Source organism: Pollicipes pollicipes, unplaced genomic scaffold (genome assembly GCF_011947565.3).
Source record: "Pollicipes pollicipes isolate AB1234 unplaced genomic scaffold, Ppol_2.1 Scaffold_5724;HRSCAF=6776_pilon_pilon_pilon, whole genome shotgun sequence".
NCBI lineage: Eukaryota > Metazoa > Arthropoda > Thecostraca > Pollicipedomorpha > Pollicipedidae > Pollicipes > Pollicipes pollicipes.
The window spans coordinates 36281199-36304913 of NW_023596746.1; the positions used below are offsets into that span (position 1 = coordinate 36281199).

A 23715-nucleotide genomic window follows, 5' to 3' on the forward strand; every position below is an offset into this window, starting at 1 on the left:
TCGTGGCGCCTAATATTCTTTAGAGGTAATTTTCTAATTTCGTACTCTGCATGTTCGATGTAAGGTTAGCGGCTTTATCCTGTATGTCAGTCGTGAGCTTAGCCGCCTACAGCTTGGCCGCCCGGGTTTCGTGCATCCGTGGTATTGTGCGCCGGATGTTAGCATGTCAGACCTTAAATGATTGGCTACTTTGATATGTTTTTATGGTAGTGTCTGTACAGAGTCGGGACATTTCTCTGTATTCCTGTAACTTGGTTTTCAAGTGTAGGTTTTTGGCTACCCATGCTCACTGCCATTTCTTTCCGTGGCCACTGGTGACCATGAGCACATCTTCAATTGCCAGTATTATCAAAAAGCCAATGCTTGCGGCATAGCCTCGTTTAACCAGCGCCGCACATATACTGAAAGCTGGTTACGGTCTGAATAAGAACTCCCATCTCCGTGCTGAAAAAATAAAGAAATCAAGGCGGCTTTTCTATAATACCAGGGCTTCAGTGACATCGTCCTGTAACTGTTGTGTGGGATCCCACTCATGAGAAAACATATGACGTCACCCTCTGCAATGCCAAGGGATTTGTTCGTTGAGTTTATTACTAACAACGTCTTTTCCATGCCTTAGGTTTGGATGCAAAAGCACAGGCCGGCCACGGCCCGTTCGCTTTCTTACGTATATCAAACAACATGATCAGTCACCAGACCGATCTGCACATTTGTGACCGATTCTGGGCTCGCCGCTTTCACCTGCCTTGAAGCGATGTCAACTTCTGCAATGAAGCGGTTTCACGTTTCAGAGAACATGGAATGCGGACACGTCCTCGATTTTATTCAGATATATGACATCGGTAGCAGTAGCATAATCAATACATTGCACAATCAACTGGATGAGCACGGACATGAATATCAAACGCGCTCGACGTCGTTACAGACAAACCGCCCTACGTTATCTGTACGTGTTCGCTAGTGGGATTGCATCATGGGTTCGGTATTACTCCGTTGCCGCCAGCTCGCCACGACAGCCACTGGAGACGGCTAACTCCGCCGCTAGGTTCGCTACTCTTCACCTGCCCATCTGTCCCGTGCACACGTCCTCGGTCTGCCGCGTTGGTCATTCTGAACAGGAGCGCACGGGCGCCCAGGCACGCGCAACGTCATACGCCGCACGGATATATAACGAGATGCGTCACCACTCTGTACTGAACGGGTGGCGAGCCTGCCGCCGCATGGCCGAGCTTCTGAGCTTCCTTCCGAAGCTGAGGTGACTAGCTTGTTCGCTGCTTACTCTGGACCCGGCCAACCCACTGATGGCACGCGTCCTGCCTTCTGCACTCGTTGACTGAACGTCTTGGGTGGGGATTGGGCTTGTCGACACTCCGCACGAGACGGACCGGTCTGGCAGGCGACACCTGACGGGTCACTGTCTTCGCTCACTGTCCTACATCGGTATATCCATGCCCCCGTTCGGTGCCGAACCCGGCTTCTTTTCGTCGTCGCCGTAAAGCTTGATGTTTCTGCTCAAGTATATGACGGCCATGTCCAGAACGAAGCTGATTGCGAATGGAACTGAAAGTGGACGACAGCGTGTCAAAATTCTGTCAGGGCGGCAATGAGACAGCGCAGTCCCTGTCATGAAGTCTTCCACTGTGCGCTGCATTTCTCTAGCGGAAAATTTGCTGAATCGGTTGTCAGGTGGTGATCCTACCTGAGGAAAGTCATACGTTTCTGGCTGGCGCTAAGAAATGCGACATTACGGGCCACGAGCTACAAAAAGGCGAAAGGCTACAGCTTTAATCCGGTGCATCCAAATTGTTGTGGAACTGGCAATCACGTATGGATGTCGCAGCTCTTGTCGAAGATATAAATCGTTTAAAATTACGACTCTGTATGCTTATGAAGACCATTCAGAAGTAAAAATTAGATGAAGCCTTGAACAAATGGAACATAATAGCCTTAATGTCATCACGCTTGTCGCCGAATTTGCATTGGACCGTAGCAATCTTAAAAGGTACATCGATTTGCAATGTTCTTCAGTGTTGCCTCCAAAGCTCAAACCCATCCAACATGTTTTTGATACTCAAACTGTCACAGGTGGGCCGTAACGCCGGCAGCGATATTCATGATCATGGTACCATGAATACAAGCAACCATTGCTAACTGTAAATCGTTATGCCAGTAGAAACAAAATGTAAATATAGAATGATGCTCCGATCCGTCTTTGGAAAATGACAAGTAAAGCAAATTTTGCGAACTGTTTGCATGCTTTTTTATCTATTTCAGACCGCGTGAAAATAATACAGGTGGTATCGCGTTGTACATTGTAATTTCGTTGCTAAAGGTTTAAATTTTGCAAAAGTAAAACATTTTCAAAACCACTTATGTCCCACAAATCATGCACCACCAATTTTGAATAAGTGACCAGCCAGTCCAACAGAAGCAAGGAAGTTTAAACGGACATGAAACGTAGCAACGGAAATCCCCGACTAAGTAATAGCTAAGTAGCGGAGCAGTAGCACACGTCGCGCAGCCTGTTCAGCTACCACTTACTGATGACGGCCGTGTGCAGGTAGACGCGCAGCTTGTCCGTGTCGTAGAAGAGGCAGTTGCCGTGGCCGCCGCACGGCTTCTCCTCCCAGACGAGGCACGTCTGGTCGACGACGGCGCCGAAGATGATCGGCGCCGGGATGAAGGCGAACACGGACATAAGCGCCGTGGCCATTCCGATCGCCAGCGACTTGTCCTTGTCGTCCACCGCCCTGCGGCCGGTGCACGGCGTCAGTCGGGCGGCCGAGACGCGCTGTTCGCGAGGTGGGAATGCTCGCATCACGGACTAGCCGGCTTCGTTGTGAGTGGTGCGGCAGAAGCGCGCTGTGTTCGTGCAGTGGGAATGTTTGGAGGTACGGCGGAGATGCGCTGTGTGCGTGCGGTGGGAATATTCGGAGGTGCGGCGGAGACGCGCTGTGTTCGTGCGGTGGGAATGTTCGGAGGTGCGACGGAGACGTGCTGTGTGCGTGCGATGGGAATGTTCGAAGGTGCGGCGGAGACGCGCTGTGTTCGTGCAGTGGGAATGTTTGGAGATACGGCGGAGACGCGCTGTGTTCGTGCGGTGGGAATGGTCGGGGGTGCGGCGGAGACGCGCTGTGTTCGTGCAGTGGGAATGTTCGGAGGTGCGGAGGAGACGTGCTGTGTTCGTGCGGTGGGAATAGTCGGAGGTGCGGCGGAGACGCGCTGTGCTCGCGCGTCGGAAATGCTCGCATCACGGACAACTTGGCTTGGCCGCCTGCCGTTCACCAGTAACGTGGCCGGACTGCTGCGAGTAGCTGATATGTCACCACACCAGGAGCTCTCACGGTACGATTCACAAAAGGTGTGGCTTGTTAGTCAGTACAAACTCGATTAGTTGCAATGAAGCAACCATTACGTGGTGAAATCGCCACTGTGCTGGTGCCACCTGGCGGACGGGTTAGCACGTGGTACTGGTCTCTTGCAGGCGGACCGTTTGAGCGCGAGTGAGGAGACCAATCACGTCCGCAGAATGGAATGGGGGCGACGACAGTACAAATCTGACGCGTCAACAGTGGACCCCACTCCACGACCATCGGGGCCGAGATCCAGCCGATCGCAGAGTCGGCAGTGCTTAATAAACGTTGGCAATATCATTAGCCAATCTGGAAGTCGCAGTAAATAACATGTTACGGTCTTTGGTATTATGAGCCACTCTGCGTTAACATGGCATAATATACTTGATGATTTGATGTGAATACGAATAGGCTGGCGAAAGATTCCAGTGAGATTGCAAGATTCAAGTGAATCACTCTGCGCTCTCTTTGGGCCCTCACAGAGCACATACGCAGAGCATACACATACACTTACATACAGAGCACAGATGCTTGATGAGTGGATGGCGTGTAATGCATTTGAGTGGATGTGGACTGGTGGATGACTACCCATAGTAACGGTGTGGTGCTCACCGAAAGAACACGAGCATGCTCCCGGTCCTGTTTGTAGAACCCACGAACTTCATGACCCCGAGGATGACCATGTAGACGACAAAGTTGGAGCATGGCAGCTCGCAGAGGCCGCTGGTGGCGCTGGCTGCGAACGCCATGATTCCGCCGCCCTCCTGAGGACTGTTGCCCTCGACGTCCACTATGCAGCTGCAGTTGCCGTACACCTGGCGGAGAAAAAATAGATTAATGGATTAGACTATGGTGGATAGAACGCGCTGCGTGGGTTCCGCGTGGTGTCGCATTATACCGGCCATCGGACGGCGGCCGCAAATCCTACCCAACACCAGTCCGATACCTTGGGTGAGATGGACACCAGGCACCACACAGCCGGTCGCCGGGATGTGAGTCCGGAGGGTGACCTGGACCTCAAGTGATACAAGTGGGTAGCCTTGAGGGTGTCACCAGGTGGAGTGCCATTGAGTGGCCCTCGTGTCCCAGCAGATTCAGTACGCAGAACAGCTCGGCGAATCTTTACAACTTGGAAGCCAGTCCAATCCACTGTTTCGCGCAAGAGGCGCTCTCATGAGAAGCGCTCGCTCCCGCTCGAGCGGCTGGCGCGTGATCCGCCTCAGCCGGTCTGCGGGGTGCTTGGGCTCACCATGGACCCGTTGACCGAACTGACTGACTGACACCCCGCGAAGCAGGGCGAGAAGAAGCTGGCCATGCCGTCCTGCGAGCACACCGGACTCATCATGTTGGAGTCGCAGCCGCAGTCGGCGTTACAGCCGGCGGTCAGCATGAACCTGTGGGACGGAAGCGTGGCGCCGTTGGAAGGGGGCCTGGACAGCAGGCGCGGATCAGCATTCGTCAGGTCACCTTGTTCGTTCGTCACTCGTTATTCGCTATTCACTACTCATTCGTCAGGTCAGGCCAGCAGGGATGGTCCCACTCGATCTGCTGATTGCGGGGCCCTTAGCAGCAGAGGCGACATAAGCAAGGTGTAATGGGATCAGTCCGGACATTTTTTTTGCGCGAGGACTGAGGGCGGACATGCCAGTATGTGTCAGTCATCAGACTGGGGTGGCGACCGCATTCAATCAAATCGTAAACCTAGATTTAGATAGGACTGGTTATTAGTTCCCGCAGCTTTCAGGCTGTTTGGCTGCCGCGGTGCCGCACGAAGCTTCTTCTTTGCCGCGGCTCTCGGAGGCGGCTACTGTGTCCTTCCGGAACACTCAGGATGGCTCACGGTCTCTTTCCCTGCCGAGACACTTGGGTCTCTCACCAAAACCTTCCTGTCCTGAAACTGTAGGGGGCTTTACTGTTCCCCCCGTCGGTGCTCTAGGGGTCACACACTCAGAAAGTCTCCTGTCTGGACTGTCGGGATACCTACTGTCGCCATCCCCTCCCTGGGCTTTCCATGTCTCTCGCTGTCGGCACGCTCCCAGCCAACACAGGTCTCTCCCGGACTTTCGCTGTCCCCTGCTGGCACTCTCGATGCCGTACTTACCGTCACTGTTTCCTGCTGACACTCTCGATGCCGTACTTACCGTCACTGTTCTCTGCTGACACTCTCGATGCCGTACTTACCGTCACTGTTCCCTGCTGACACTCTCGATGCCGTACTTACCGTCACTGTTCTCTGCTGGCACTCTCGATGCCGTACTTACCGTCGCTGTCCCCTGCTGGCACTCTCGATGCCGTACTTACCGTCACTGTTCCCTGCTGGCACTCTCGATGCCGTACTTACCGTCACTGTTCCCTGCTGACACTATCGATGCCGTACTTACCGTCACTGTTCCCTGCTGACACTATCGATGCCGTACTTACCGTCGCTGTCCCCTGCTGGCACTCTCGGTGTCACACTTACCGTTGCTGTCCCCTGCTGGCACTCTCGGTGTCACACTTACCGTCACTGTTCCCTGCTGACACTATCGATGCCGTACTTACCGTCGCTGTCCCCTGCTGGCACTCTCGGTGTCACACTTACCGTCGCTGTCCCCTGCTGGCACTCTCGGTGTCACACTTACCGTCACTGTCCCCTGCTGACACTCTCGATGTCACTCGTCGTCACGCTCATCTGCTCGACACCACTCGCTATCACCCTTAGCTGCCGGGACTCCCAGAGCCTCTCGTTGCCTAATTTTGCACGCCCCCTCCCCCACGCGTGAGATCACTCACTGTCCGTCGAGGCCGGTGGCGCTGTGCATGGGCGCCTCGTCGCAGCGTATGGCCATCAGGGCGAACATGCAGGCCGTCTGTATGCCGCTGACCAAGGCGCTGTAGCCGGTGACGAACACGGCGCGCGGCTGTACCAGCTTGATCACCACGCCCGAGCCGATGTAGCCGAACAGGGTCACCAGCACGCCAGATAAGCCTGCAGGGGCGTCACAGTCGCCCGATAAGAGCATCATAGCACGAGTCTGGCCTGTAAGTGCACCAGGCTTGCCCGTGGAAGGAACGGCCGACATGTGCAGCAGGGGTGGGGATTGAGTGAGTCCTGCTCGCTTGGAGGGTTAACAACCTGTCAACACGAGCATTTGTAATCAATGTCAGAGCAATCAGTGAAATCTAGAGGCAATGTCCAATACGTCACACGGACGCATTGGGAGGGGCGGGTCGCGTTAAGTTAGATATGCAAAACCCGTCTTGGAGGTGCATCACGCTCGCTCGTCTGACACCCCTGCTAGGTCTCAAAAGTTGTACTTAAACACCTGATAATTGTGTCCGCAGTAAAAGGAATAATTTTTAGTGATCAACACACTTAAAGCACAGACTGCATATGTGGACACAGTCGTCTGAACACTTAAAAACGTGTCAATATTGCGTTGTTGACCGTGTGCTATCGGTGAAAGCACTCGCCCCGGCCGGCACGGACTGCCTGACATGTCCACGCTCGGGCAAGAAGAGACAGTCCGTCACTGACATGAATGGGATGTCAGTTGAACTCAGATCCATGAGAAACTCGTGACCTTTTGTGGTCCGGACTAACGAGAAGCAATTTATTTTATGCATGCATCGGACTCGGATCCAGTAATTTGAAGCATTGTGGACTTGGATTGAGACTGACGACAAGAGCCAAACCAAGCCGAGAGCCAAAAGCCAGCCAAGCTTGGACGAGAATGCAAAGATTCCAGAAACCTAGCAATTACGATGCTTGTCGGTGATTTTAACAGACGTGTTGCGTTCTTAAGGAAAATTTTACCACACGTCAATACAAACCCAATGTTAAAACATGAAATCATTGCGTTGTGCCATTTAACTTTTGTTGTCAATGGTATGGAACGCGAAAGCTCTGCTAGTGGATTGTGCCTGATGGAGTCGTTCAGGTTCACTTGGTTGGCTTGGGATGGGTGTGTTTATGTATTTATGGTGAAATAGTTGGGAGTACAACTGATTTGTGCAACATTCACCTTTATGTTTGTACTGCCGATGAATCCGTATATGGTGCTGGCTATCGCTGCCCCGTTGAAATGTCCAAGGATTTCAGGAATGTTGAATAATAAAGCTTAGATATCATAATCCTCAGATTATAGGTCATAGGCTAGGACGAAAACGTCGATTAGGTAAAGTTAGGAGCTATGCGACTTAAAGCTCGTCGGCTAGCAAACGTCAAGCTCACCTGGCCACCAGAAATGGGCGAGAGTAAAGGGAAGCAGAATTTAAACAACAAGGGACGTCGCAAATGAAAAATAACATGACGATGATTTTCGTTTCGTTGTCTGTTGTTAGATGTGCATACGCCAGCTCAGCTTACGCGTGCTTAGTGATTGCACTGTTCTCTTGTTGCGCTCTAGTGGCTTAGCTTCCGTTCGAGCTCCCTCAGTTCATGATACCCTCGACACCAAAGTCACTTACTCTAAAACATTTGATCAGAGCTTGGAAGTTCCTTTCATGGACACAATCGAAAGGAACCAGACGAAATTTTGCAATACTGCAGGGAAAGAACAGAATTTAAAGACATTTGCACGCGATGCAGAAAACTTGTCTTTCCATAACCCGTTCTGGAAATTAAACGCTGTCACCTGTTTGCGCCACACACACACACACACACACACACACACACACACACACACACACACACATTTTCAGATTTTGCAGTTTAAGGGCAACAATACCGCCAAGCAGATTTCAATACTCCGCAAGCCGCCGCGCATTTACGTTGACCACAAAGTATTGAGTGCGAGTCCAAACCTTTTCGTTAGTGCACGAGAGAAAGGCAGCCTTTTTAACCATAACGGTGCCAGCTATGAATATCTTCAAGTATTCGTATAGGGAGAAGCGTGGTAAGACAACACATGACTCCACGCAATTAGCCCGAGCATAAATATTCGTCTCGTAAAACCAGTCGCCACGTGGCCGCAATCCGACAACTATATGAACGCCAATTTGTTGAGTGACGCCTACAAGATTAGGGGTGTGATTCAGGAGTATTCTTTTATTTGCGTCCCTTCATCCCATCCCCATGTGGAGTTATAAGGCTGGCTTGGATCTCTAATATTTTGGACTAGAATATTTCCCCACAAAAATGAGGAGAAAAATTGAGAATAACGCAACGCCTTTCTGCTTTTGAAAATCATTCACGAGCCGTGGCTGCCATGCTGCCCAAATTGAGGTCTACTGTAAATACGAAACATACAACAACTGTAGATGCTACTTGCCATTTGCCAAAATGTGGCGGGGAAGTTCCGCTAAAAACACAAATTTGGGGGACGGGGTTAGGTTGCCGAGCCCCGGGCTCGGTCCAACAATCATTTACAAAAATTGCACCCCTGTATAAGTTGAAAATTACTTTAGGTCGGGTTATGTTGGTTTACAGTTGTATGCTTAAATATATACCCAATACCCTTCTAAATCTGTTATAGAACTGTCAAAGTCTCGTATTAGCGAAAGAAACTGATGCTCACGGCTACCCGTGGACAGACACAGAATTGAAGGTCTTCAAGGACTTTGAAAGGTCAGTTCAAATCAAAGTCGTGGGTCGCAAAAATCGTTGACCTCGGGCTGGAAGACCATGAAAATGATTGGACTCCGACTCGGACTCACGTAACACTAAAAAACCGGCGAGCCCAGAACTGACATTTGGAGCAGATGATTGCCAATGACGCATGATCCACTGCGTAGATATTCAGTTTAAGACCGAATATGACGATGCTTTATTGCTTCGATTACGTCTATCAGAGAAGCGCCGCAAGCGTAATCTAGATAACAGCCAGGTTATGTGCGAAAGCGCCAATAGAGCCACGTATCAAGGGACGACAAAGAAGGCCGACGGAGGGATTACCTGAGAACAGACTGGCCTTGGAGGCGCTCTGTTTGAAGGCTGCCTGCTGGTACTTGGGCATGAAAGTGAAGTAGCCGATGAAGCCGATGATGGCGAACACCACGTTGACCAGTAAGACCATCAGCAGCGGGTTCCGGAACAGACGCACCAGGGCTGCCTTCAAGCCTGTTGGACACATGAGCCAGCACTGCGACGAGGAGCCAGATAAAATATGTAGAGAGGCCTGAAGTCAGTCACAAACCACAAGCCCTCGGGAACGGATATCTTGGGTGAAGTATTTTCATCGTGATCTGCCTTTAACGTTCAAATGAAGTTGAAGCGGATGTGCACCGATATGTGTTTTCACCTGTGTTTTTGGCGGAACCCTGCTGCGCATAACTTGACATTCAACTATTTCTACTGTCAGTGTCAAAAACATGTAAACACGTTTAACGCATGTAATGCAGCTACGACAAAACACAAGCTGCCGTCGTTTGTAGTCATTTTAACGTGGCTTTAGAAATATCTCTCGGGATGGCATACACACCCTGTTCCGTGATCTTACACTTTGTTTCAACCCATCGCCCTTTCACGTGTAGCTGTGCCCATTGCTCAGGCTTGTGTTTCAGCCTTCCAGCGACGTCGCGCCCACGCGCAGTAAAAATGGTTCCGCCAGTCTTAGGAGACGTCATAGCTTATAGCAATAGCAAAAACATTTATATCGTGGGTCCCCAGTCAGCTTCGACGCGACCCAGACGAGTCGACGAGGCGCTTCCAACGGTGTCAACTCAGCGACGTCAACAGTGACTGTCACTGGTCCCGTCGCTCGCGCGTCGTCACCATGTTTGTCAACGGTCGCTGGCAACGTTGTACCACGGCAGCGGCCCCTAGTGGTGTTTAGCACGATACGGCAACGGCCCTTAGCGGTGTCTAGCAGGATACGGCAACGGCCCCTAGTGGTGTTTAGCACGATACGGCAATGGCCCTTAGTGGTGTCTAGCAGGATGCGGCAGCGACCCTTAGTGGTGTCAAGGGGAGTTTTAGTTTCGCAAAGAAGTTGGGAGCTGAGCAACGGGAGATTACGAAACCTAACCTCAAAATAGCCTTTCAACGGGTTTCTCTCCAAATTTGACCAATTTCCTTCTAAAAATGTGTGTGTGGCGGGGAGGGGCTCTAGCCCCCCCCCCCCCCCCCCCTCCTCCCTGCCCAGCTGAATAGGAAATTATTCTCTGGTGCCTCGAATTGCTACACATGGACAGGTGATGTGGAGTAACTACCTCTTCTCCCCTCCCCCACCACCAGCCCCTACCTTGCACAGTTCAATGTGATCGACCCAGAACTTGAACGGCTGTCTCCAGGCAAAACGGCAAGGGGCTGGGCGGTCGCTGTAGCGCCCACACGATGTTGCCTGAGTCCATGCCTGCATTCAGATGCGAGGCGACGCCTCCATGCTTCCTGGCAGACAGTCTGCATTGGGACTAACCTTCATAGTCTGGCAGCTTCTCCGATGGTCTGGTTCCGGTGTGCATCTCGTCCATGCTGCCCATCATCTTGTCCATCATGATGTCATCCTTGACCTCCGGCTCGGGATCTTTCGCGTGAACTGTTAATGTCTTGGGAAACAGGCACATCAGACCCGACACGGCCGTTAAAAGACCGGCCAGCACAAAGAATCCTGAAAAGTACACGCTCGGTGAGCACAGCAGCAAGTACTCACTCATTGACTCGAAAACCCTTCAACTCTTTTTTTGTAGGCAATGTGATGCACGTCGTCACGTCCCTTTGATTAAGTCCCAGCGACTGCATTGGCCATATTAGCCCTCAGGGCCATGACGCAACCTGGATTTGAACTCGGGTTCCCGCAAGCCAGTCCGACGTGCTCACCACCAGGCCATTATGCCACGCGTTTCAGTTCATGCTTGCTATGTAATTTAAGAGCCCAAGTGCATTCAGCCGTAGTGCAACCATTCTGCCCGCGGGCAGTACACATATTAACACTAACACCACACTTGGATGAAATGAGCACAGACATGCACTATTCTCTCAGGATGATCAGTAGCCCGGCGAGCAGCTGCGGGCCAGTAGCCGCCGGTCGCTGCGGCCGCCAACTGGCGCGTCCTCACCGAGCCACCAGGCGCCGATCCAGCGCGGGTCCTTCTGCGATATTGCGGGATGCAGGCCGGGGATGACGAACCGGCTGAGCGAAAACGAGCCCAGCAAGAAGCCCAGCATGGGGCCCATGACGCGCAGACCGGCAGATATGGCTGCAGCGGAAGGGGCACACAGGCAATGAGCGGGGCGGCGCCCAGCCGTCACCTGAGCCGGCGTTACCGGCCCAGCCGTCACCTGAGCCGGCGTCACCGGCCCAGCCGTCACCTGAGCCGGCGTCACCGGCCCAGCCGTCACCTGAGCCGGCGTCACCGGCCCAGCCGTCACCTGAGCCGGCGTCACCGGCCCAGCCGTCACCTGAGCCGGCGTCACCGGCCCAGCCGTCACCTGAGCCGGCGTCACCGGCCCAGCCGTCACCTGAGCCGGCGTCACCGGCCCAGCCGTCACCTGAGCCGGCGTCACCGGCCCAGCCGTCACCTGAGCCGGCGTCACCGGCCCAGCCGTCACCTGAGCCGGCGTCACCGGCCCAGCCGTCACCTGAGCCGGCGTCACCGGCCCAGCCGTCACCTGAGCCGGCATCACCGGCCCAGCCGTCACCTGAGCCGGCGTCACCGGCCCAGCCGTCACCTGAGCCGGCGTCACCGGCCCAGCCGTCACCTGAGCCGGCGTCACCGGCCCACCCGTCACCTGAGCCGGCGTCACCGGTCCAGCCGTCACCTGAGCCGGCGTCACCGGCCCAGCCGTCACCTGAGCCGGCATCACCGGCTTAGCCGGGCTGGCGGGTCTACGGCAGCCTCTCCCAGGGCCACGACGTGGTGGGAGGAGACTTCCACTTGGGACCACCTGGGGTCATATACAGTCTTATGCGTAACCGGGTGCATTCGTTCGTTTGTTCAATCCTCGCTTTAAAGCGTCTCAACACAGACATGTGCGTGATTGACAGACTGTTACAAACCTGTTCGTTTCGACGACAGCAGAGTCTCTTCAACAGCGTCTGACTCACCGCGGCACGATGGTGGATTCGTCATGCGCGGAATAAACGCATATCAAAAATCAATGGTCTTTAAGTGATCGCTTTTATGGGACTTTAAATAGGTCGCGGTCAATCTTGATCGGAGAACGTTTGCTAAGACGCTTCATACAGAGAATGCGCGGGGTCCTGGCGATCGTTCACCCTCGGCCGACACCCCGCCAGGCGAGGGCCGGCAGCCGAGCCTTTTCATGACACTTCCGCCTGGCGCCTTCCCTGCCGCCCGGGACTGACCGAACATGACGGGCGACTGCTTCTTGTCGACGCTGTCGTCCAGATATGTGAGTCCGAGCGTGTAGTAGGCGGTGGCTCCGACGCCCGAGACGAACTGCGAGAGGAACAGCAGCACGACCGGCACCAGCGAGACGTCGGTGGCGTCGCACTGCTGCAGCGCACCAGTGGCAGGCGCCGCCGTACTCAGCTCCGGCAAGTGACACAGACCCGACTCGAATTCCTTGGTGTCTGTGGGACACAGGCCGACATGTCAGAGCACCAGCTTGGCAGCTTTTTTAGTCGGCAACTATCTGCCGAGTGAAACACGAAAGAACAGAGGTTTCTATGGTATGGTTATGTCTAGTACGGTCAGGACCATTTTGTTGTGATACCGTGACAAAATTTCATGGACAAATCCACGTAGTTCTGATGCGTAAGACGAAAGACCGTCAGTAACGGCCGTCAGTGCCGTCAGTATCGCGGCGATACCGGTTCGGTCGGCCGCATTACATCCCCATTCACTCTCAACACATGTGCAGTCGAATTGTGAGATGAAGGCAAGTGGAGCGGGCAGACAAGTTGTTCAGCATGTAAACAGGGTAATACAAGACCAGTCGATAGCATGTACGGTGCGCCGTTTTATCATCGCCAGCCAACGGTAGCAGCAGGGCCGGGCGAAACGCGAATGAGCCGACAAACATTGCTCCGGCGAGAGACTAGCGGACCGCGGCGACGCCTCCGTATCGGCCGACAAACACTGCTCCGCTGTGAGACTAGCGGTTTGCAGTGGCCAACAAACACCGCTGCTGGCGCGAGACTAGCGGTCGACAGCGCGCTTCCGCCTCACCTGAAGCGTTGGTGGAGGCGGCGCCGGCCATGGCGGCCGCCACGTCGGCCGGGTCAGGGCCCCAGACGAACTGCGGCAGCACCGACAGCAGGCAGCCGATGGCGTTCAGCAGCATGCCGGCGCCAACCCAGCGAGGACGGTGGCCGCGGCCGCCGTAGTACGAGATGAACACGGCGAAGAAGATCTGCGCCAGGTCGTTTCCGGCCAGCACGATGCCTGACGGCGCGGTAGAGCGCGCATGTCAGGGTACGCTGTGGCAAGCGCTGTTGGTCAGTGGCCTGCTGTTGGTCTGACATGAACAGAACGACGAGGTCATGCTTGCTTGGACTGTCGCACTGCGCGGTCAGTGATTGTGACTCAGGCCATCGCCCTCGTTAAGTGTTACCCGGATTGGTTGTGGGTGGTGAGCGAAAACGGCTTGGCAGCATGAACTGTACCAGTGTGCAAATTGTATTCACTTGGTTGCCAAAGAAGCGAATGTGCTTTTATGTTGTAATGTCTCCACCTTGTGGTTCACTGCCTGTTGCTTCTCTGCTCGCCCGGGATCGGTCAGTCAGTGCCGGGTTGAAGAATGGTCAACCCAGCATCTAGGGGACTTGGACCAGGCGAATCGGACGGGCAGGTCAGGATGTGAACGTTTGATGTCAAAGGCAACCGATGAGCAGGTAAGCAAAGCATGACGGAGGCAGAGACGGCGGCGGAAAAGACAGAGTTCTGATAGCGCGAGCTCAACTTTACATCCTTGGCATGAAACTGAGCAAGTTCTGCCCCCTGAGTTACTCACGCTGGAGCAAAGAGTGCCCCCCCCCCCCCCCCTCCTCCCGACCCCGAACCCGACGGATCCTTCTAAGCACCTGGGCTATGTGGGCAGCAGACGAATATTGACAATTAAATCTTTGGTTGAATCAATGCATTGGCAGCTGCATGCCTAAAAAAAGACGTGAGCGCTACCGATGCTCTTACATTCAGAGCATGAGAACAGACTGAAGGCCTACAACGCACTCACCTGCTGAGGGTACATATAATTGCTTGCCTGTCATTCTGACAGGGAGGCCGGGCGACAGACGAATGTGATCAAATTGTCGGGGTGATTAGTGATGAGTTAAATACTCTTGTTGTTACGCGTTATTCCAGAGACACCGCTTAACACGCGCTCGGTTGGGATGGGGGTCAATTTGACGCTCACAGCTTTTTCCAGAAGCCTTTCCATACAGCATGCGTATCCGCGCCAAAAGTTTGCAGATTAGTAGACAACTGAAAAGCAAATCTTTTGGTATCAAACATTTATATATACCACGTGAGGCTGCTGATCTTTACGGGTCAAAGTCAGGCCATGGCTGTCAGTGAAGGCAATTCCTAAGTAATCGTTCAATCTGAAGCGACAACTGAGTACTGACGAAGCCGTACATTTCTGAGATAATTTCTTACGCAACACAATACAACAGTAATTATAGCAAATTCAATTGACCTAGGGTCAGGTATAAAGGTCAAACCAAGTTCAAAACCAACCTGCTTTTTACCCCAGAGCTTGCTGTGTGAGGCAGTTTGTCGTGCTCAGGTTGAATTAGTTGACACAGACCACATCAGACATCCATGGACTTCTTAAGGCTCAGACTAGGTCACTAACCTAAAATGAACCAGGTCAACTTTTTGCTCTTAAGAAAGATACCGCCTAGTGTAATTCTTCGCGCTCCGCCCCCCCCCCCCTTGACGCTTGTTCGGATGCAAAACTCAAAGCAATGTTATATGATATTGGTCACCGTAACCTTCTGAAGGCCAGTCAAGGTCAATGACTTAATATGAGCACCAGTGACGTTTTGCTTAGATCAGGTATCCAGGTTCACGGTGGTTGCACGATGACGTTCGGGGGCACTTTGGACCCCAATCTGGAGTTTGACCTTGTTTGACCGGATTTTACCCGAAGGCCGTGACCTAGCAGCCTCGAACTTGACACAAGTGAGTTCACATACAGGAGAACTCACCCACCAAATGGCAATGCCTCTAACCCTCGTGGTTCCGGAGATCTCAGGGGGTTAAACTGACCCCCACCCGAGCGAAGGGTATGCAACAGACCACCCGGGCGCGTGTTAAATTGGTGCGACGAATCTGCGACACGCACTTAAAGTTTGCTTATGTAACCCTAGGCGGTGTTATCCTGCTCTAGACAGACCTTGATGTGTTTATCCAGTAAAGTGTTGAGTAGATACTGCAAATCAATGCAACTTCCAGTATACCCAAGATAGCAAAGGGCCTACGTGGACGATAGAAGTTCGGCGAAAAGCGAGCAGTAGATGTGCAAGCCTTACTGGTGCATGTGCCAGCTTCATTATGGTCACTATGTGGTTCGATGCTTTCAGGGCGCTGTGGTTTTATCCACGTGATTTGCGCTAACCTGTTGTGCTGCTGGGAAATTTGAAGGTTTTCTCTACTGTGGTAAGGATGGACACAAAGTAGGTGTACCACATTCCTTGCACCAGTCCACAGGAGCAGTACACCAGCAGGTACGTGAGCCTGGCGGAAAGAAACATACGCTGGCGTCAGTGCGAGAAGCAGGCACCACATGAAGCTGAGTGAAAAGTCCGCTGGGACAGTTGTCACTCATCCTCTCTTGAATCGGTAAAATCATACCGATGATTTTCTGAACTGGTCGGCGCGTGGCTCGACCTAGCAAAAACCAATAAATCCCCTTACTCAATTCATCTTTTTTTAGCCGCACCGTTAGAGCATAGCCGCACGCCTCCAGTTATTGCAGTTGGCCTCTGTGATCCAGTGTCGGCACTAACGTCAGCGGCGCCGCAGCACGCCCAGCAGGCCCAGATGGCCCTGCTGCCGACGGCCGCGCTCACAACTGCGCATGCTGACGGCCCAGAGCTGACGCAGAGTCACGTGGCCGGAGTGACCCTCGAGAGGCACGCCGTGGTGCAGGGCTCAGGGTGCCGGCTGGCCCGTCGCGGCGTTGGCGCCGCGGGGCACTCGAGCACCTCTTATCGGTCGGAGCAGTGTCACAGCGTCCCCGACAAAGCGCGAGATCATCGAGGGTCAGCAGATAGCCGCACGGCCGCCCGGCCCCATTCAGGCGGCCTCCGTAACACAACGCCGCCACAGGCGACTGCTGAACAAAGAGGTCGAGGCCGACACGGAGGTAATGATCGCGGTGCGACGGACGAACTGGCATAAGGTGTTGAAATCATCTCACAGCACGGGCCGTGCGAACAAAAATGATTCAGTCGCGTGGAAAAGCAAAGGCGGATGCTGACAGAATTTCGTTCGCGGACAAACTCAAGTTAGTAATCTGTTTCCAAAGTGAGTACTGTCTACAAAGAGTGGGTACAAAAGTACAGACGTATGTTGGCCGTTCACCGCTGCTGTTCGGTTGGCAACCAGGTCCTGAAGACTACAGGCATCTTTCTCCTCACTGGTAGCTTATGAGCGCGAGGTTTATCTGGCATGCAATTCTCGTGATACACGCACACGGCACATGTGCGCATGCGTGCAGTACGCGCGTGTACGCATCCTTAGAGGCTGGAGTAATAGACCCGTGGGTTTCGGTTACTTTGGTTTCGCAATGACTGCAGTTGTTATTTACCCATTCATTGGTTGCCTGATCGCTGGTTCCTGGGCCAACATCATCGACACCTCACCAAAGAAGCAACTGGCGGCAAAAAGCTGTTGAGCTTGATCGTTTCAAAACTCTGCCTGATGAAAACAAAGCAAAACAAAGGTGTCTCTGATCTCCACAGTCAAATCGAATGCTAATGACAAAACGTTTATGACTGCTAACGTTTCCACGTCCGTATTCGTGTCCAGCCGTTGGGACTATGTGCAACACGAGGATCACCGTGCGTCGGCGCGGCGGGGATGGCTTCTGCATACTCGCCTGTTGGCTAGCGGGCGCATCCAGCGCGGCCTCAGGCAGAAGAGGCCGCAGTCGCCATCTTGCGGCGCCTGGCCCTCCCGCTGGGCGGCCGCCCGATACCCAGCGCCCTGCCCCAGCGCCGGCAGCCTGCTCTTGCCGCCCGCCGTGGTACCGGCCATCTCTGCAGTAGGCCGAGAAAGGCACGTCATAAGGCCGACCGGGCACGCGGCCGCACGCAGTGGCCGGTCCTGTGCGAGGGGTCGGGGAGGTACCGCCGACCCGCTGACGGCCTGGGGGGGGGGGAGGGACATGGGAGGTACCGCCGACCCGCTGACGGCCTGGGGGGGGGGGAGGAGGGACATGGGAGGTACCGCCGACCCACTGACAGCCTGAGATGTTCGGAAATGTCTCAGTGCAGCAGCAGCAGCAACAGCGCAGCACACTGAGAACTTGTTGGGATGAAAACACCAGCACTGTACCACGGGAACATGTCGGGATGAAAACACCAGCGCTGTATCACGGGAACATGGCGGGATGAAAACGCCATAAAACACGTAGCTACGCTACGGGAACATGTCGGGATGAAAACGCCAGCACTGCGCCCGACGGTGGTGCAACTGCAAGAATTAAACTCAACACAACAACACAGGTTTGGGGCACACGAGCGTTGTTTGCACGACACAGAGTGGACAGGACGAGGGCCTGCTAGGTATAATGAACAAGTATCTTTATCTCACGACTGACTCACAGTCCAATGCCAGTTTTATGATACTGTTAATGGCGACGTTTGCAATGAAATGCAAAAGGCGGTGTCTCCGTTTGTATTTTAGTAGCGCTAACTCAAACAATCATGGCAACAATCCGCCCGGCCGTCCCGGGTTGCCATGGTGACGGTCCAACCGCGCGGGAAACCGAATCGTTTCGGCGAGTGAACGCGCAGGGGAGTGCGGAGCGGAGGGAAAATACAAAGACAAGCCGCTGTCGCATGTGGACGCAGAGTTGCGCCTATAGCCGAGAGTGGACGTGCAACACATGCTGGAATGTGCTGATGTGAGCTTGAGAATGCGTGCATTCAGATGGAACGGCGTGAGATTGCGAGCGGCGATGCGTGGTACACGACTGAATGGAATTGTGCTCTCGTTTGCACTCGTTCGAAACATTTCGAGGAAGAAAGCAGCCACAGGAGCGTCTGAGCTTCTGCGATCGAAAACCCGAACGCGTGCAACAGTGACAGTGACACATGTCAATATGTAGCAGTGGCAGGGCAGTGTCCATATGTGGGTTCCCGCAGAATCCACCTCTTAAGCCTCTGGTGTATGAAGCGACTTGCGTTTTCAAGGCTTGGACATGTAGGCAGTCTTTAAGAGCACTAAGGTAAAGATCAAATATTAATTGTGGTTTGTAGCCCTCAGACAATAAATATTGCCTGTTATGGCGGAGAATAAAAAACGTTTTTCTCTCGAAACGACTGATTCGTCCCCTGTTATGTTTTTCTCAGTACATGTTAGTTGAAACTCCGCTCGGACAGAGGCGTACGGTTACACCAACATTTCCAGACATATAAGGAGATGCATGCATGTAGATGACATATATGCATCTCTTTATATCTGTCTACGTATGCAAGTGGAAAGACATATTTAGTTGAGATGCATAGAGATAATACGGGATTAACAGCAGGGGATGTAGTACAATTACCCGAGGGTCATGTTGTAAAATCGGCAAACGCCATTTGTAGTCAGTGACCTGACGGATCCACGTCCCGGCTCTTGCGTGGGCCCTAGCGGCGGCGATGTTCTATTGGCAACAGTTTGGCCGGAAGTATCGGTTTGCCGTCCGAAATCACTGGCTGTTCCAGGTGTCAATCGCCAGTGAAGCACCCGGTCAGCTATATACGCCCTTATGTAATACGTATGTTGGATTATGTATACATGACTGCGGCAGTTACTGGGTTATTTTCCCACTCCCGACACGGAGGGAAGCTGTTCGTCCAGACCTCCATATTCACAACCAATCCACCGATTGCACATCCCTCCTTCCCTCATGCTCACTTTATCCTACGCCCTGGCATCGCCCCGCTCGTGCGGGGCGAGCTGCACGCGCGATCCACGGGCGGGCGAGGTGACCACTGTCGGGAGCCCCTTCCGAGCGCTGGACATATACCCCGCATGGTGGTCCCTGTGCGGGCTATGTCTGGTCGGATGAACCTCAGATGCAAGAAACTACCAGGCCATCAGTCACTCTCCTTCATCCCATAACCGTGAGGTGGCCGTTACTGTTCAAAATCCGAACGAAACCCAAACCAAAACCGACTTTGCTGATTCAAAAGGCGATCGGTAGGCGTTTTGCATTTTGATCAGAAATTCTATATCGTCGTGCGACATAATTAGGACATCAAAACGCTATCCCTGCTAATGGATGTAGCATTGTAATGCCAGTCGTAAATTAGCGACGAAATCGATGCCTATTTTGTGTGTTTATTATGAATTGGCCGGTAAGGCATCCTGTGTGGCGCGAAACAACAGAAACAAGGGGCGTGGGGACTTACTGATTGCCATTAGACGGCTGGCGCAGCAAACGAAGGTAATGTGGCCTGACTCAAGGGCTGCCAACCCATAACGATGGGATCTATGTGGTGTACAGTTCGCTTTTGCTAGGAGTTTAACAGCGCTGGTCCTTTGGTGTAACATTTGCGTCCTCATTTATGAAGTGATAAAATCGAACAACTTACAGCATTTACGGTTTTCAAACCGTGCCCATAACCTTTTGAAAACGCAAATACGTTTGCATTTTATAGCTATGTGATCTAACAACTCGAGGGTTTCGGTCGAGAATGAAAATCGGGTTACTCGAACGCACCTATATTCCACGGGTGAATATAGTTTTACTGAGCCACATTTGCCATACAGAAGGTGATGGTCGTCAGAACAACACACAGTAATTGTGCTTGTAAGTAAAATAATATACTGTGATTACATCAAACACACACTCCTCCAGTTCTTTAAACGTCCGAGCACGCTGCGATGGTGGACATGGTGTCTGGCTGATCGGTAGCCTTTACACACTGTGCTTCTGGAAGATTATCACACACCCGCTGTTGGTAGGGGTATCGAGGGAGGACTGGACAGTGCCGGTGATGACCGCATTGCGGGATACAACTGACCGCTGCTCCCATTACGACGTGGCTGACGAGACGGGGGGCTAGGGGCGAAAAGGTGCCTTTTTATCACCGACGAAATTTGGAGCCGCCTTAACTGTCACCTGGAAGAAATATCTCGAAAACCATTGCAGTGTAACCGTAAATGCGATAAGCTACAGCATAAAGACAACTGAAATGTAATGCGGCATAAATATTAAACAGATGTTTTCGGGAGTTCCTTTGCATTTAGCATTATTTGCTGGCCTCCAAACACGGAATGATGACTGAGACTCAACTAATAAAATTATCAAATAAAGGCATACTTAACATAACATGCTTAGTGGCGAGTAGTTTTCTATACAGTTGAGGCAGGATAATGCCCCCTATCCAGTGATATAGTTTCCTAATATACTTTGCCACTTGTTATTCATGATTTTCATTAATCATCTTTTTTGGCTAGAGACCCCCCGAACTAATTTTAAGAAACAACGCCCCTGCCCGCAACTCTGAAAAGAAAGTACGCCAAATCTGGGTAGAAAGTCCGTTGCATCCTGTTAATTTTTGCATTTGAGTAAGCGTCAAGAATCGCTCTAAGCGGTGTTCCTGCAACAACATGTTGACGACGTCATTTCAGGTCAGTGACCTTTGCTGACCTGAAACACGCAGCCGAGTGGGGTCAATTTAACCTACAGATGTTTTGGCGGAATAAGTTCCCGACGGTGCGGCGCAGCCGCTCCAAACTTTGCATAGCTGTAGGTAACTGCATTACAGATCTTTTGGTATACAAAATATATGCGCCGTGTAAATTCACTGACTTATGGCAGGTCAAAGTTAGGCCGTGGCTGTCAGCGACGGCAGCGACCCGTGTAAGTTCACTGGCTTCTGGCAGGTCAGAGTTAGCCCGTGGCTGTCAGCGACGGCAGTTTCTAGGGAATCGCTTAATTTGATGGGACGACAGAGAGTTGGACGAAGCCATGCATCGCTGAGATAGTCTCTCAGGCACCAAAGCAGTTTAATTTAGGATACGACAAATTCCCTGACCCAGGGTCAGGCATGAAGGTCAGATCGCGGTCTAAGTCAACCTGCTTTTATACTCGGGAACCTGCTGTATGTGGTAGTTTCTGGTGCTCACTTTGAGTTTGTTAATGGCGGTAACTTCATCAGACATGCTTCATAGAGCTGTAAGTACCTGCTCGGGTAGGGGTCAAATTGATCCCTCCCGAAATTTGTTTCCAAGATATATCGTTGCTGGGATGTGCGACGCAGCCACACTAAAATGTGCATAGCTGTAGGCAATTGAACAGCAAATATTTTAATAAGGACCTAGAAGTGCCTTTTAAGGCCGCTAACCTGTGGCAGGAGAAATTCAGGCCGTGGCTGTCAGCGATGGTAACTTCAAAGAAATTGTTTCATCTGATCGGACAACAGAGTGCTGGACGAAACCATGTATATCTGAGTGTTTCCTAGACAGTTAAGCAATTTAATTGAGGATTACAGCAAGTTACATTGGCCTTAGGCTAGATAGAGAGGTTAAACCCAGGTGAAAACCATCTGGTACCTGTACTGGAGAGTCTGTTTCTGGGGCAGTTTTTGGTGCTTACATGTAATTTTTCGATAACAGGATACGCAAGCGACACCTTTTATGGTCTTTTTAATGGTTAGAGAAGGTCACTGACTTTCATTTATCCATACCAACGGTTTGCTTCAGGAACACACCACCTAACGTAATCCTAGACGCTTATTGAAATTCCAAAAACCAAAACAATCTCGAGGGTAGGGTTTCTGGTCACCATGACTTTTCAAATGGCAGAAAATGTCATTGACCGAAAACGAACATCACTGATCTTTTTATTTTAATAGCCATCTAGGTACAAGACGTTTGTATGAGGTCCAGGGCACTTTGGACAAACATCTTGTAGGACGTGTTTGACCTTATTTGAACCAAAAGTCTGGTCTAGAGACTTCAATTGTTGACACAATCGAGTTCAAATCAGGTTAGCCAATCATCACAATTCGATGCTTGTAGCTCTCTTAGTCTTTGAGATCTCATTGAGGTTAAATTGACACCCACCCGAGCGTGTGGTATTCAACCGGCCACCCGGGAGCATGTGAAAAAATTAGGGCCACTCATCATCGCTGGGAGACAAAAGTCATTCTTAAAAGCTTTCTTTTTAAATTCGCAATCAACATTCCAATATCGGTCCCCTCCTAATGCAGCATGCTGTATAAACGTAATCTGTCGCATAAGCGTTTGTCGCATAAGTGCGACTTCTTGTAAAATATCTAGCATAATGGCTGAAGACTGCAAAACTGCCACGTAAGAAACATTTTCCTGAAGGGTTGTACACAAGTGTAACCCCAAGCACTCGTCGCGGCGGGTGATTTTACCGTAGTCATGGCTCGACTTACCCAATTGCAGGCTTTAGAGCGTGATCGCGCAGTCGAGCGCTCTCGGGCGCCGCTCAGGAGTCAGTTGGGCCGGTCTGCCAGTGTCGGACGCAGAGTTCGGACGCTGCGCCCCGAACAGATAATCGCAGCAAACTAACGATCCGCACTGCCTTGAGCTGGCGCAGGTCCACACGCCGTCGCTCCTTATCGCCCTGTTCGCTATCTCACGATCCCGCCGCCTTCTCGACCGCCCAGTCAACACCCCCGAATGTATTGCAAAACGAGGCGGGCAAAAAGCATCCGGCGATGCGACGGCTGCGTCCCGGCGCCGAGAAGCGAAGGCCGGCAGCACCAATTGACGGACCTCGCCAATTGACGAGGTTTGCGCCGCGCTAGATCCGGTTAGACGAGCCGGTCAAGGCACTCCGGCGGCCAAGCCAGGAGTGCCCTGACGAGCCAGGAGTGCCTGCCCGTGCAGGATCACGTGTGCGTGCATGCCTTGCTGTATTGGAACTTAGAAGCAGCTAACCACTTTTGCAGATCGTTTGCAGGGCGGACACAGATCCGCACCAGCTATTTCAAATCTTAATTCACAATGACGGAGTCATCCACCTCAACACTCTCCGGGACAGAAGAAACAAAAGTAAGCGCCCGTCGTTTCGAAGACGCCAAAGGAGTCACAGATGCAGACCACTTCTAAGCGCTCAAAAAACAGAGTGCCTGTCCGCAAAAATCGTGTTCAGCCTCGTGTGCCACGCCCCGTCGGACAGACCATGGTGCCGGTCTTGAACCGACCGGTGCCGGCTGGCTTGTGCCACGTGCCAGTCCGCGGCAGTCTGTAAAAATGGCGTGCCACGGTGCATGCCGAACTGGCGGTCGCACGGGTCTGCCGCTAACAAGAATGTTGTTACCGACGTGAATTAGGCTCT

The 23715-nt window shown here is 52.4% G+C and overlaps 1 protein-coding gene across 1 annotated transcript; it reads right to left on the reverse strand.

The window, feature by feature from the left end:
* Positions 1 to 802: 802 nt before the first annotated feature.
* LOC119103278 (solute carrier organic anion transporter family member 74D) lies at positions 803 to 22927 on the reverse strand. The gene is made up of 13 exons (XM_037226743.1): positions 22808 to 22927; positions 17284 to 17443; positions 15799 to 15917; positions 13407 to 13622; positions 12581 to 12808; positions 11331 to 11471; positions 10691 to 10882; positions 9229 to 9393; positions 6126 to 6321; positions 4603 to 4747; positions 3966 to 4168; positions 2542 to 2750; positions 803 to 1560 (listed from the first exon to the last, which is right to left on the reverse strand). The coding sequence occupies exons 2-13, from the start codon at positions 17439 to 17441 to the stop codon at positions 1433 to 1435; spliced, it is 2100 nt and encodes a 699-aa protein (XP_037082638.1). The 5' UTR covers positions 17442 to 17443; positions 22808 to 22927; the 3' UTR covers positions 803 to 1432.
* Positions 22928 to 23715: the final 788 nt, after the last annotated feature.

What these genes read in the sequence shown, in the direction of transcription:
- LOC119103278 (XM_037226743.1), bottom strand. Translation starts at nt 17,441, where the DNA reads ATGGCCGGTACCACGGCGGGCGGCAAGAGCAGGCTGCCGGCGCTGGGG. An exon ending in ATTTCCCAGCAGCACAACAG is followed by an intron (nt 13,623 to 15,798) that starts GTTAGCGCAAAT and finishes CCGCGCCGTCAG; the next exon opens with GCATCGTGCTGGCCGGAAAC. An exon ending in CCTGCACACGGCCGTCATCA is followed by an intron (nt 1,561 to 2,541) that starts GTAAGTGGTAGC and finishes GTCCACTTTCAG; the next exon opens with TTCCATTCGCAATCAGCTTC.